Raw genomic sequence first — 14,707 nt, forward strand, 5'->3', positions numbered from 1 at the left:
TCTACCTTCCTTTGCTTTCTCTTCTCCTTAAATAATTTTGCTCGATCTGTCACTATCCCTTCTGTCTTTCCCAGAGCATTTAAGGCCATCTCCTTACAGCAAACATCCAGCAGGTTTTTATGATATACAATTCCTTGTGAGCATATTTTCATTCCCTTGCCTGAATCGCTCTTAACACTGAGCTGTAGCACAAACAGTGAGCCATGTCCTAAACCATAGCAGAATCTAAGCAGAAACGCCTTTAGAGTCATCCTCTCCAACAGTTCTCTACAAAATGCAAATCCAAACCGGACCACTGAAGCAGAATACTACTGAGGATTACAGAGTGCATGAGACAAGAGCGTAGAGAACTTCAAAAGACCATTATTTATTTTTGCCTTGGGCAAGAACAGGCTAATTGCAGAGACTAGCCCCAAGCCAGCTCTTCTTGACTTTTAGATGTCTGCCTCCATTTCCATTAGTGCTGCGCAACTAATTCAATTAAAATTGAAATTGCGATATGCTCTTGTGTGATTATAAAAACCACAAAAGCTTTTGATTTAATTAAATAAATATAAATATAAGCTTGGCTTGATATAAGAAGTCAGTGTCACCTATTCACCTTCTAAGCTGTTGTCACACTTAGTTTAATTGCTTTGTCTCAATCAGAGTTCGATTCCATTCCATCCTACTTCTGGTCTCATATCACATTGTATTATTTGGCTCCAAACTGTGGTACATTTGCATCATCTGTACTAGCAACAGCTATTTGCCACTGTGCCACAGTAAGAGCTGTTTGAATTAATTTTTTACTCATATTTTGGACCCTCTGGTTCATAGAATGCCGCCTGTCTGTCTTGCATTGCAAGAGATGCAATGAATCCAAACTGCTCACCTTCTTTCATTTTAAAAAGCAATGAGCAATGCATTTTATAATAGACAAATTATATGTCATCAATATCTGTTCACTTTCGCAAATTAGGCGGGATTGCTTTTGAAACCAACTGCAAACTGTGCGCACCCATGTTTGGAAAAGAGTATTCACACCAAACAAAATGAACCGAACTTTGCTGTCAAACAGACCCAGGTCTGCACAATAAGCTGTGGTGTGAAAAATGGCTTGAGAACTTCATGATATCTGCTAACCTCCTCTCTCCGCTCTTCAGAAGGTCCTTTGAGCTCCCTGGCCTGGTCATCTCTGGGGTCAAACAGGTAGATGTAGTCAGATGAGTAACTGACCAGCACATCCTGTCCATCTTCACTGTAACACAGTGATGTGACGCGGCAGGATTTGGTGGACAGGTGGGCTGGGACGAAACGTACACACATTCCTGTCGTCCCTCTGCCCATGTAGTTACCTAGTGAAAAAGCAAGATCATTATATAAAACCTTTTGAAATTGTTTCTATTTTAAAAGGAGGAGCAGAAAGTTTTTTTTGCAGATTCACAGGATGTGAAGCCTTCTTTATGGGTACTTAATAATCAAGGGAAAAGAAAGTGTGCAATTGTCTCTCACTGCATTAATCGAAACAAGAAAGTCTAAATCTCTCCAAGGGAACTTATACCAGTCAAAGGTTGCTCAAAGGTTGCTCACTGCATTAGGAGACTTACTGTAACGGAATTCTCAGTTTTATTTAAAATAAAAAAAAAATATTTAAGGCTGAGGTATGCAATTTCTGCGACACTAGCGCCACCGAATGTAATTGTAAATTAAACTATGTTTTCAATACTTCTTGCCTGAATACACCCTGAATATGCTGTTGATTGAACAGCCAGAAAGTCCCGCCCCCAACTCACACCATTGCTCAAGTAATGTTGGGAGCCGGGGTCTAAGCGGGCCACCCAAAACAATTTTAAACTAATTTTATAGTGCCAGAGAGACAGTGTGTTTACAGTTTTTGAGAAAATGTATCTATGAATGGCTTACATAGAGTTGTCTCTGTATATTAAGCTGGGATTGAAGAAAGTATTCTAACACTGAAAAAGTTACATACTTCAGCATATTTCAGCTCTGTAATTCCTCACAATGCAAGTGAATGTGTACCAAAATTTTGAAGCTCCAAAAAGCACATAAAGGCAGCATTAAAGTAATCCAAATGACTCCAGTGGTTAAATCCATATCTTATGAAGGGATATGATAAATATGGGTGAGAAACATATCAATATTTAAGTCCTTTTTTTACTATAAATTCTCCCTGAATTTATATCCTCTCTGCCCAGTAGATGGCGATATGCATGAAGAATGTGAATCACCAAAAACACAAGAAGAATGGGAAAGTGAAAGAGGAGATTTACATGAAAAGGACTTAATTATTGATCTGTTTGTCACCCACACCTATAATAACTAGGGGTGTGAAGATACACTTAGCTCACGAGACGAGACGATACACAATACTGGGTTCATGAGAACGAGACGAGACGATATTTGAACACTATATACAATACCGGTCAAAAGTTTTGAAACACACTCATTCTTTATTATAATTTTTATTTTTATTTTATTTTTTCACATTTTAGAATAATAGTAAAGTCATCAAAACTATGGAATAACATAAATGGAACTATGGGAATTATGTTGTGACTAAACAAAATCCCAAATAAATCAAAACTGTGTTATATTTTAGCATCTTCAAAGTAGTCACCCTTTGCCTAGAATTTGCAGACATGTACTCTTGACATTTTCTTAACCAACTTCTTGAGGTATCACCCTGGGATGCTTTTTAAACAGTATTGAAGGAGTTCCCATCTATGTTGGGCATTTATTGGCTGCTTTTCTTTATTATTTGGTCCAAGTCATCAATTTCAAATAATTTTTTTTAAAATACATTTTAGTTTTATAATGAAATAAATTATTATGGTGACACAATTATATTTTTGTCTACAAAACTCATTTCAAACATTTAAGCATACGCCTTCAGATCAAAAGATTTTTAAGATCATGAGAAACATTTCAGTCAAAGTGTTTCAAAACTTTTGACCGGTAGTGTATATGACTGGAAAAATAGTCTTTTATTTGACTGAAAGTCACAAAATGCAAAACAATGCAGGTGCATTTTGAAATGTTTTAACTAATCATCTTGTAATGAATGTAACTTCAGTTCTACTTTCTAAGTATGAATTATCATATGCAGTAAAAGACAGAACAATATGCAAGCACTGTAAAAGTTTTGCCACAAACTCAACTGACTGGCTTCTCTCCTGTATGATTTCACATGAGTCTCTTCAGATCTGGTTGATTTTAGTTGAGAGCTGCGGTGGTTCTGTAGGTGTCTTTGCATAGTGCTTGTGTTAGCCGCGTTGTACGGCACTACTTTCTTACAGTGCTTACATATTGCTGTGTCTCGTTTGGAAGGCTGCATCCTCCGGAGGTCGCATTTGTCGGCCGCATACGTCATCGAAAAAATTAAACGAGACAGCCTCGATGAAGTATGCGGCTGATAAATGCGACCTCCGGAGGATGCAGCCTTCCAAACGAGACACAGCCTTTGTTTGTGTCTTGTCTGTCACTCTGTCGCAGTTTATTGTTTCCACCGTGTACCTAAAACTATTTAAAAGTGGCGGGGGCATCTTCTATACTAATTTCACCCTCACACTCATGCTGATCTCGTGACACAGCTTTTCACCTCAACGAGAAATATCGTCACATTTTAATATCGCGAGATCTCATGGCATGAGATCTCGTCACACCCTTAATAATAACTCTTCTGTAATCATGGATTTATCCATGGGAGTGATATGGATTTCTTTTATGCTGCCTTTATGTGCTTTTGGAGCTTCAAAATTTTGGTACCCATTCACTTGCATTGTATGGACCAACAGAGCTGAAATATTCCTCTAAAAATCTTCATTTGTGTTCAGCAGAAGAAAGAAAGTCAAACACATCTGGGATGGCATGAGGGTGAGTAAATGATGAGAACTTTCATTTTTTCGGTCAACAATTCCTTTTGCTTAAAGTCTCCACTTGATCTCCATTTAATCTCATTGCTGTGTAGGAGAAACAATTGACGTCTCTTCAAATAAAGGTGCACTCCATAACTTTTCTGTTTGTGTCATTTTAGATTTACAGTGACACCTTGTGGTGTGGATGCAGCATCATTCAAAATCAATAGTTTTCAGTTTCAAATGTCTCTGTAGATAGAATTTACTATTCACAGTCAGCCATGAGTATTAATCCATGAGTGAAAATGTCAAATAACAGACAGTTACTGAGATAAAAAGTGAGCAGTATTCGGTTGGTCATGTGATTCTTAAATGGCAGCCCCCATGAAGGGGGCTTTTACTAGGTTAGGTAAGGTTACTGATATGACTGGTGTCTTCATCTCATGTGAGTGCTCATGATTTTATACACACATTTCAAAATTACTAAATTTAATTAGTAGTTAAAATTTTAATGAGGAAAAAATTACAGATTGCACCTTTAAAACAAATGTACATTTTTTTTTTTTTTTTTTTTTTTTTTTTATGGGAGCGTACAAGCAGCATCCACAATTATGGTGGTGAATTGGGAAATGGTCACATTATAATTCTTACAATTCGACTTAAAGCATTCATTGTGTGTCAGCTAATAACGATTCCGTTACTGGCGAGTAACTCCTTTCATTTAGTTACCAGAACTAATCTTTACCAACATTTTGTTCACTGTAAGTGTTAACTTTTAAACCTGGGTAAACATATTTTCTCCTGTATGCCCCTGTTTTGAAATATGAAATTCGAAAAAAGGCTGAAACTTGAACATGATTCTTTCTCACCCGTAGCTCTTGTTCCAAGCATTCTTCTGTCATAGATCCTTACTGAGCTATCAGAACATCCCACAGCAAGATAGTAGGGGACCAGGGGGCAAATGGATATTGAGGTAGCAGCTCTCCGACAATTAATCAAAATGTCCTAATGAGGAATAACAGAGAAACAAAAATTGGTATGTAGTGAGCTAAAGAGACAAATGTCAAGAGCAAATACAAGGAACAAGCACAACTGTATTTTTTAAAATGCCTGATTGTGAGGACCAGTGGCATATACTCCATACAGTAATGTATAGCAGTTGAGATTGAGTACCTGTGTATACAGTAGTGCTCACAATTTGCATAGCCTGGCAGAAATTGTGAAATTTTGGCATTGATTTTGAAAATATGACTGTCTTTTATTTAAGGATAGTGATCATATGAAGCCATTTATCATCACATAGTTGTTTAGCACCTTTTTAAATCATAATGATAACAGAAATCACCCAAATGGCCCTGATCAAAGTTTACATACCCTTGAATGTTTGGCCTTGTTACAGACTCACAAGGTGACACACACAGGTTTAAATGGCAATTAAAGTTTAATTTCCCACACCTGTAGCTTTTTAAATTGCAATTAGTGCCTGTGTATAAATAGTCAATGAGTGGATGCACTGAGCAGGCTAGATACTGAGCCATGGGGAGCAGAAAAGAACTGTCAAAAAACCTGCGTAACAATGTAAATGGAACTTTATAAAGATGGAAATGGATATAAAAAGATATCCAAAGCCTTGAAAATGCTGTTCAATCACTTATTAAGAAGTGCAAAATTCAAGGATCTCTTGATACCAAGCCAAGGTCAGGTAGACCAAGAAAGATTTCAGCCACAACGGCCAGAAGAACTGTGCGGGATACAAAGAAAAACCCACAGGTAACCTCAGGAGAAATACAGGCTGCTCTGGAAAAAGACGGTGTGGTTGTTTCAAGGAGCACAATACGACAATACCTGAACAAAAATGAGCTGCATGGTCGAGTTGCCAGAAAGAAGCCTTTACTGCGCCAATGCCACAAAAAAGCCCGGTGACAATATGCCCAACAACACCTTGACATGCCTCACAGCTTCTGGCACACTGTAATTTGGAGTGACGAAACCAAAATAGAGCTTTATGGTCACAACCATAAGCGCTATGTTTGGAGAGGGGTCAACAAGGCCTATAGTGAAAAGAATACCATCCCCACTGTGAAGCATGGTGGTGGCTCACTGATGTTTTGGGGGTGTGTGAGCTCTAAAGGCACGGGGAATCTTGTGAAAATTGATGGCAAGATGAGTACTGGCAGACAATTTGCATTCTTCTGCACGAAAGCTGCGCATGGGACGCTCTTGAACTTTCCAGCACGACAATGACCCTAAGCACAAGGCCAAATTGACCCTCCAGTGATTACAGCAGAAAAAGGTGAAGGTTCTGGAGTGGCCATCACAGTCACCTGACCTTAATATCATCGAGCCACTCTAGGGAGATCTCAAACGTGCGGTTCATACAAGACGACCAAAGACTTTGCATGACCTGGAGGCATTTTGCCAAGACGAATGGGCAGCTATACCACCTGCAAGAATTTGGGGCCTCATAGACAACTATTACAAAAGACTGCACGCTGTCATTGATGCTAAAGGGAGCAATACACAGTATTAAGAACTAAGGGTATGCAGACTTTTGAACAGGGGTCATTTAATTTTTTTCTTTGTTGCCATGTTTTGTTTTATGATTGTGCCATTCTGTTATAACCTACAGTTGAATATGAATCCCATAAGAAATAAAAGAAATGTGTTTTGCCTGCTCACACATGTTTTCTTTAAAAATGGTACATATATTACCAATTCTCCAAGGGTATGCAAACTTTTGAGCACAACTCTATATATTGTATAAAATTATTTGGACACCTAAGGTACGCTTAAAAGTGAAAGAATGCCATTGAATAAGATAACAAAATCACATCAAGTGGCTTGTTTTAAAAAAAAGATAGCACAAGCACCATTTTTTAAGCAGAAATTTGTTGGGTTCCAAATTATAAAACAATAGACATACTGTTCAGAATGAAGACAGAAGCATTTGGACACTTCCTAGTTGTCATACATTAGTGGAACATGTCCATAATTAATGTGATGAACTACACCTGTTGTCACTCTGCTAGAGCACCTTTGTGAAATTTAGTGGAACTTTATACATCTACTAAAAATCACCTTGAGACCAGTTGGTTAAAAGTAATTAGAAGACCAAAGTTAGTTCTGAGAAAAGGTCTAGTATTGCTTGTTTGCAGAAGCCACTTTGTTTATTTTAGTTCGTCTATAATATTTTGTCACTAATGCAATGGCATTCAAATGACAGAGGCTTATTCTCAGATCTACTTCCATGTCCTTACCAGCTATTTCAGTGAGGTCAGATATATAATTTGACACTCAAAACATGACACATCGTGCCTTAGGACACTGTGCAAGTGTGTTTTGAAGACATTAAAATAATGCCTTGCCTTGCCTCTAAGGAGCCCAAAAAATTTGACAGCTGAAGCTCTGCTACTGACAGAACACAAACATCACTGAGATCCAAAAAGCACTTTCCAGCAGTGCATTTTCTTTACCACACAAAACAAATGGCTTCTGATAAAAAACAGAAAGCAATCATGCCCTCAAGCAAATATCTTCCAAACCACACACACACTCTCTGTGGGTTGAGAAATCGAGGGTGGAGGCTGCTTCCTCATTATCAGAAATGACTCTGAGGTGCAGTGCTAGCATCAGTGTTATTCACCAGTTGTAATAGTTAGATTAAAGACTGCAGGAGGGAAACCTGATCTCAGATCAGTATGGCAACCTCTCCAACGAGGACTGTGTCATAAATGAGAAAAGCATCTATTAACTGCAGAAACAGAGTGAAGGAACATGTGATTGAGTCTAGAAGCAAAGAACAGAATGCACTCATGAGGAATCTTTCCATTATGTAGATATTGGTCTGGAGGACCCCGATGAATTTTGTGTTTAAGCTGAAACATTATACTTCAAGAAATAATTCACCCACAAAATAAAAAAATACTGTCATCATTTACTCACTCTCAGGTCACTCTACACCCATGTGACTTTCTTTTATTTTCATGAAGCACAAAAGGAGATATTTTGAAGAATGTCTAAGCTACTCTCTTCCATACAATGAAGTCATACAGTAACCCTAGTCTTTCAAGCTAAAAAAAGACATAAAAAGCACATTCAAGTAGTCTATATGACTTGTGCCCTGTATTCCAAGTCTTCTGCAGCTATCCGATAGCTTTGTATGAGGAACAAATCAAAATTTAAGTAGTTATTTGCTGAAAATCTTACCCTCAAATCTCATTTGTGCTTTCGCAAATTTAAACTTGCCACACTGCAATGAGTCATGAGACATTCAAGAACCAATGCTGTTTGATTCCATCAAAGTTAAACATGGTAGCCACTGGTCACTTTCTACTTTCTAGGGGTGTTGATTTATTTGTTTAATTTGGTTGCATGGAAGATGGAGCTCGGACATTCTAAACATCTCCTTTTGTGTTCCACAATAGAAAATGCCATCATACAGGTTTGGAAGACATGATAGTGAATAAATGATGACTGAATTTTCATTTTAGGGTGAACTATTTCTTTAAAATCTGAAATCAATGAGTAAATGCATGTCTGTTTGTTTCATATTCTCAGTTTTTAGAAGTCCTTATAAACCAGATAATCACACACACTCAAAATCTTCTTACATCTTTACAGTCCTCCTTTGTGCAGCTAGTTTTCATGCGTAAGTCGAACCACCTCACTGTACCATCTTCTCCACAGGACAAGAAGGTGTAAGGGTCGTTTGGCACCGTCATTATCTACAGAGAGAAATATGTCACACGTCAACTTCCACCTCATCAGCTCCAAACAAAGATAATGCTGACTCTGAGAAACACTTAAAACCATTCTCTTGTACTCCACAATTCTATCGTCATCTCACTGCAGACTTTCATGCATGTCACTCCTTAAATAATCCCTTTACCTCATAAGCGGTGCCATAGTGGCAGGTGAACTGGCACTGTCTGTTGATTTCTTGGCTCTTCTCTGTATGTGTATAGAAAATGATGCCATCTCCTGAGCAGGACACAATCTGTTGATCATTAGTGTGGGGCATGAACTTTGCGCTAAAGATGTTGGCCCGGTGTCCTGAACGAATTGTTGTCTTGACCTAAAGGCAAAGATGAGACACTTTGTACAATCAAAAATTGTCACAAAGAAAAAAACAAAGCATCCCTTTGGGGTGACATTTGTTTTGCACCTTCAAAGCACTATTATCACAAAAACTGCTGTTGTCTCTGCATATTAAGCTGGGATATAGGAAAGTATTTTTAACATCGAAAAAATTACTCAATTCCTCTTTAACCCTTTAATGCATACTTCGGGTCTTTAGTGACCCAGGACCTCATTTCACCCCGTTACTCATCCATTTGTTTTAGTTATGCCCACACCTCTTTAGTATTCCTCAACCTTTCTCTTCTTAATAGTGTAACAAAATTTGATGGCAAAATTGCAAAAAATATATTTATATATATTTTAATAACTGCTTAGTTACCAAAAGTGTATAGGGTCATTATAGACCTAAGATATGTAATAGTGTTGCTTTCCTTTTTCTTTCTTTTTTTTACTCTTCAATAAATCAAGTTTTCTTTTACAGGACATATATTTTTTGGTTTAATATAAGACAAATGAGTACTATATTCATACAAATGACTACAATATCACATTGATTTTCTGTGTGAAAAATTGTGAATTATCAGTATTCCATGCATGTAACCATACATACTGTATTATGCATGCTATTTCTTACTCAAGGTGGTACTGATATTTCAGTGATTGACTTGATTTACATTTGACATTACTATTTGACGAAGAAGCAGAATGGAAGTAAACTATAGCAAGTGCAACACATGAACAATATGATTCGGCACTGGCATTTTGTAGATCCATTTGTGATAGATGTACGGTATATGCCTAAAGACCTGAGTAGGTTATAATGTTTGGGGAAACACCTATGTATTAAGGGTAAATCAAGCATTGACATATTTAGATGATCAGCATCAGATATATTCGCCTCATGGGTTTGATTCCCAGAAACACACATACTTATAAAATTTAAATCTTGAACACACTGTAAGTCACATAAAAGCATCTGTCAAATGCATGCATGAATGTAAATGGATTTCCACTCATTACAGTGGGAATAATCCTGCATCTGCACTAATAAAATCCAACGGAGAGCAACTGTTTATGATACTGGACAAAAAGCACTTAAAAACACCTTATATGAAGAGGTTAGGAGACATGCTTCTGTCCTAAAAAATAGATCACACTCTCATCTTACTCCAGTTATTGGAAATAATCCAATTTTGAAAATACAAATATAAACACTACAGTTGAATGCATTACAGTAGGTGAAATGCAGATCTAGCAGTGCAGTTTTATTCCAACCTTATACATATTTTTTTTTTTTTTTTTTTGTCTTTACCTTACCTTTCTGTTGTAAGGGTTTGTGATAACCAATTTAGTGTCATCTGAACCTGATAAGATGTACTCCCCTGTGTCATTCCAGGATATTGTGTTAACCTGTTAAGAAAGATGATGAAAACCATCTGATGAGTGCACACTCTATGCTCTAAAAGAATATCCCTTCCTCAAAACTATATCAGGGCCTAACACATAATCCATCCAATTATTTACATACTTGATATATGATGACATAAAATCCTACTTTAGACCTTTCGAGTTGAGATGGTCTGATGTGCTGTGTGCTGCCTGTGCCTTTAAGAGCAATCGATCAATATTTCATTAACCCAAGGTTGATACGGTCTGTTCCTCATCTTTCTAAAACAGCACAAACCTCATCACACAGAGTCCATTTCCTCCGACCTCTGCCTTCCCAAAATAATGTCGTTGGGAGGGATTAAGCATTTATCCCTCATTCTCCCCTTCCGCTTTGCACTCTACAGCTGTGGCATTAAATTGTATTAGACATAGTATGATGCATTACATGCTAAAATAACAAGTGTTGAAAGCAGCCTGTACTGTGTCATTTGTGAAAATGTGGAGTCTGCTCTAAATGTGGCAACTATGTCACATCGGAACGGAACCTGAGATGTTACCCCAAGCCAGATAATAAAAGACACCTTTCTCTCCTTGCAGTTAAAACTACACAGCGGGTTTTCTGTGCATTTGTCTTAGTTTAACACATCAGACAATATGCAAAAAGAGTAAAAGAGGAAGGCCACCTGACAAATAGAATTTATTGTTCATAAACCAGGATGGCAGGAGTAGTTGGCATTTTCTACAAACAAAGCACAAATTAGTGACCCATTACTTTAACACAATAAAAGGTACATTGTTTTTAAGAGAGAGAACTATTATATAGGCATATTAGGGCTGGGCTATATATATAGTATATTCACAATATCATTGCAATGATTTTGCTGGTAACATACAATTAAGGAATATCGTGAATAACGTGATGATTGTAGTGTGCTTTTTATTTGGTCACAACGTTTGCAAAAGAGCACGTCATGCGAAAATCCTTCTGGTCTGTAAAATTAATCAACATCAAAATCTTAGTTTTGTCATATGTGATTATTAAACCGGAAAAGGCTGCAATTTAATTAAATGAATGCATGGTCTGTGTGCTTCAGAGTGAACAGGTGATGTGTTCTGTGATTATATGCTGTGAATTATATTCAGTGCTCTGAGAGCAGTTGAAGGCAAAGTTTTGCAGATTCACACAGTGGCAGAATTCCAAATATTTGTAACCGCTACAAGTTATTATACTAATCTAAAAATGAGAGACGGTATCACAGAAAAGGAGGAGATGATAGCGGTTCAACAGATTTGTAATGAGCAACATTGCAAACTGAGAAATACACGCACAGGACCACCACTGGCCAAACTGATGGCCTAAGCAGAGCTCCGGGATTGTCGGTCAAGGCGGCGGGGGTGGGGGAGGGGGTTGTAAGGCGCAGCGCGAGCGCGAGGTGAAAGTGCGAGCGCGAGGTGATCATCTGTGTCCCGGGACTGCTGCCGGATCCTTGAATAACACATAACGTGCAAGTAAGGTCTACCGGTGGACTTTCTGGTGCCCCCCTAGGGTAAGATGGTGCCTCCCTAGGGAGTTGGTGCCACAGACTGCGTAATATGCGTATAGGGAGCGGCGGTACTGTACACACATACTTTCAGTGTTACGCCAAAATAAAAGCTCTAGGTAAAGTAAATATGACAAAGAAAAATTATTATTGTACAAAACAAATACAATCCTCAAATTAATACATCTAACAACAATAATTCAGCATTATATTGTTTTATAATAAAATTGAACTGGGCTCCAAAAAGTGAGTGAACTTTTTAGTACAAATATACAGCATGTATAAATATTGTTTTTTTATTACTGTATTGTTGTCTTACTGCATCTAAATAAAACTGATTAAATATAGTTTTTGTGTTATTTTACTGAAAAACATGCAGAAAATGTTCCTTCATTATTTTTAGATTTTTATTTACTGCATGAAACATTTTGAATCTACTTGGCTACAATGGCTGTTTAGTTGAAATTATGGTTACTCTGATTAAAAAAAAAAAAAAACTCTTAATGCAACTTCACAGCAAATATATACATTGTATGCATAATTATCGACAGTACAATGAATATCGTCAATAAGCTGAAAAGTATTGAGATGTAATTTTTGTAGCCACAACACTTTCTGAGGAATAGTTCACCCAAAAATACAAATCCTGTCATCTACAGACATAAATTTTAAAGAATGTTGCCATCTCTGATAGTGGTCGACCGATATATTGCCGAAGCTGATAAATTGGCCGATTTTCTGACTTTTTTAATTATTGGCACTGGCCGATAAATTTTCCCATTTGGACGATTTTTATTTTGAGGGTGCCGAAAATCGCCTGCTTGCATGTGAAGCGAGACATGTAAATGACCAGTCACGGTTCGTTTTGTTGTTACGTGCCATCGTGTTACTACAATAATAGACCGGTGTGCAACACAGTGTCATTTAAACGGTCCACATATCAGAACCACGGCAGACGCGTTTGAGCTCATAATGTTAAATTACTCGCCTGTTTCATTCTCCTTCTCTCTCATTAAAAGTCCCCTGTAACTTTTAACTGTCTTGTCTAATGATAAAGTCATAATCAATCCAATATCAATAAAAATAATATCATATACTGTCTGCAAATATGCGTATATCTCTTTTAAACAGATGTAATAAGCAAACCTCACAAAACTTCAGCAGATCCAGCATCCTGTGGAGCACTCATTTATTTACCTCTAAAGCACGTATTCTAACAGTCTCTCCTCAACAGTTCCCAGTAACATTTCTTATGATAAAAGCCAAATATCAATAAAACTTCTATTATATGCCATCTGCAAATATGCAGATATCTCGTTTAAAAAGATGTCATTCACGAACCTCACGAAAATCTAGCGTTTTCTTCCTGTCGAGCGCTCATCTAATATCTTCCTCTGAAGCGCGTATTCTATCAGCCAGAATCAAAAACTTCAGGATCAGGATGAAAAATCCTCTCATTCAAAAATCGTGACGGTCCGTCTGTGACAATCCAAGTAGGCGATCCAGGCTGTTTAAACTGTCAGGAGATGGATCTGCACGAGCGCGTGAGTGCAACTTCAAGGCTGCGTCTGAAACCAGGAAAATCCTGCCGCCAGAGGCTGTATATGGAGGTACAATGAAAATAAGGTGCTTTACAAACTGTTCGGAGACCAGTTTCCTTAAGAGTTAAGCCATTAACTGATTAGGCAGTAAGGTAGCAAGTCAGCTGCCTACGTTTTCGGATGCAGCCCAAAGTAAAAGCATTTCACGTGTGCTATAAGTAAATGTCTTATTCATTATGTACTGTATATTGTACAATTGGTTTGATTTGACATTTTAAATGGGAGTAAATGCGATTGCTAACGTGGACATGCCATCCATGGTTGCTGGACTACTGTGTGTACTGTTATTTCCTTCTTCCTAATATATTCTTCACGTGCAAATAAATTACTAAAATTTGATGACTAAACAGAAATCTGAAGAAAATGCTATCTACCATTTAAAATACAATATTCTTTTTTGTTTTGTGTGAAATTGAGTACATATAGTGCTAAATAAGAGTTTAATTTTATGTTTGTTATTTACTATATTAAATTGTGTGATATATGGGCATTTTATCGGCCTATCTGCCACCCTGCTCTCTGGATATCGACATCAGCCATTAAAAAACCCATATCGGTCGACCACTAATCTCTGATTTCCATAGCAGTAGATAGTGATTTGCATACCTTCAGACGACTTGGAATATGACGCACAAGTCGCATGGACTACTTTTATGATACTTTGGGGAGCTTTTTTAAGCTTTAAAGTTAGGCACTATCAACTACTATTGTATGAAAATGTTATCCGCAGAATAAACGAAGTCATATGGGTTTGGAACAACATGAGGGTGAGTAAATGATGACAAGATTTTCATTTTTTGGGGGGGTGGTGAACTTTCCCTTTAAGCACCTACTTTCACAGACCTATTTAAAACAAGAACAAAAAAAGTTTTAAGCCTTATTTTGTACTCTATCCATGGAACGTGCAAATTCTGTTTATTTCGAAAGTAAACATACTCCTCTACAGTCTGGCTTTACCTAGGTGATGTGTTATATCTGCTTATTGTGAACAATCCTTATTAGATCATTTTACTATGCTGCCTTCTGTTCCCACTGTGTTTCTGTCCATGTTTCAGCCTCATATGCTCACAGTGGTCACCTCACCTCAGTATTACTGTCACATGCAGGGAAGGACATTTGCATTCAACCAGTGAAAGAATGCTTTTTACTGGTGCAAACTACTCGAAACCTACTCCAGCCCTGTTCTATGAGTTTGTTCAAGCCTGTCTGAGGTTATATTGGAGTGAGTGGGGTGTTTGTC

The 14,707-nt window shown here is 37.5% G+C and overlaps 1 protein-coding gene across 8 annotated transcripts in view; it reads right to left on the bottom strand.

Annotated features, from left to right (window-relative positions):
• Nucleotides 1-14,707, bottom strand: part of LOC127448539 (DDB1- and CUL4-associated factor 6-like) — a 51,315-nt gene that overhangs the window by 33,220 nt on the left and 3,388 nt on the right. For all 8 annotated transcript variants that reach the window (XM_051711165.1, XM_051711166.1, XM_051711163.1 and 5 more), the window contains exons 3-7: nucleotides 10,254-10,346; nucleotides 8,746-8,931; nucleotides 8,468-8,581; nucleotides 4,727-4,862; nucleotides 1,126-1,337 (exon numbers count right to left, since the gene is read on the bottom strand). In XM_051711165.1, coding sequence (XP_051567125.1) covers nucleotides 1,126-1,337; nucleotides 4,727-4,862; nucleotides 8,468-8,581; nucleotides 8,746-8,931; nucleotides 10,254-10,346 — 741 coding nt within the window. The remainder of the gene's footprint in view (nucleotides 1-1,125; nucleotides 1,338-4,726; nucleotides 4,863-8,467; nucleotides 8,582-8,745; nucleotides 8,932-10,253; nucleotides 10,347-14,707) is intronic.

Source organism: Myxocyprinus asiaticus, chromosome 11 (assembly GCF_019703515.2).
Source record: "Myxocyprinus asiaticus isolate MX2 ecotype Aquarium Trade chromosome 11, UBuf_Myxa_2, whole genome shotgun sequence".
Taxonomy (NCBI): Eukaryota; Metazoa; Chordata; class Actinopteri; order Cypriniformes; family Catostomidae; genus Myxocyprinus; species Myxocyprinus asiaticus.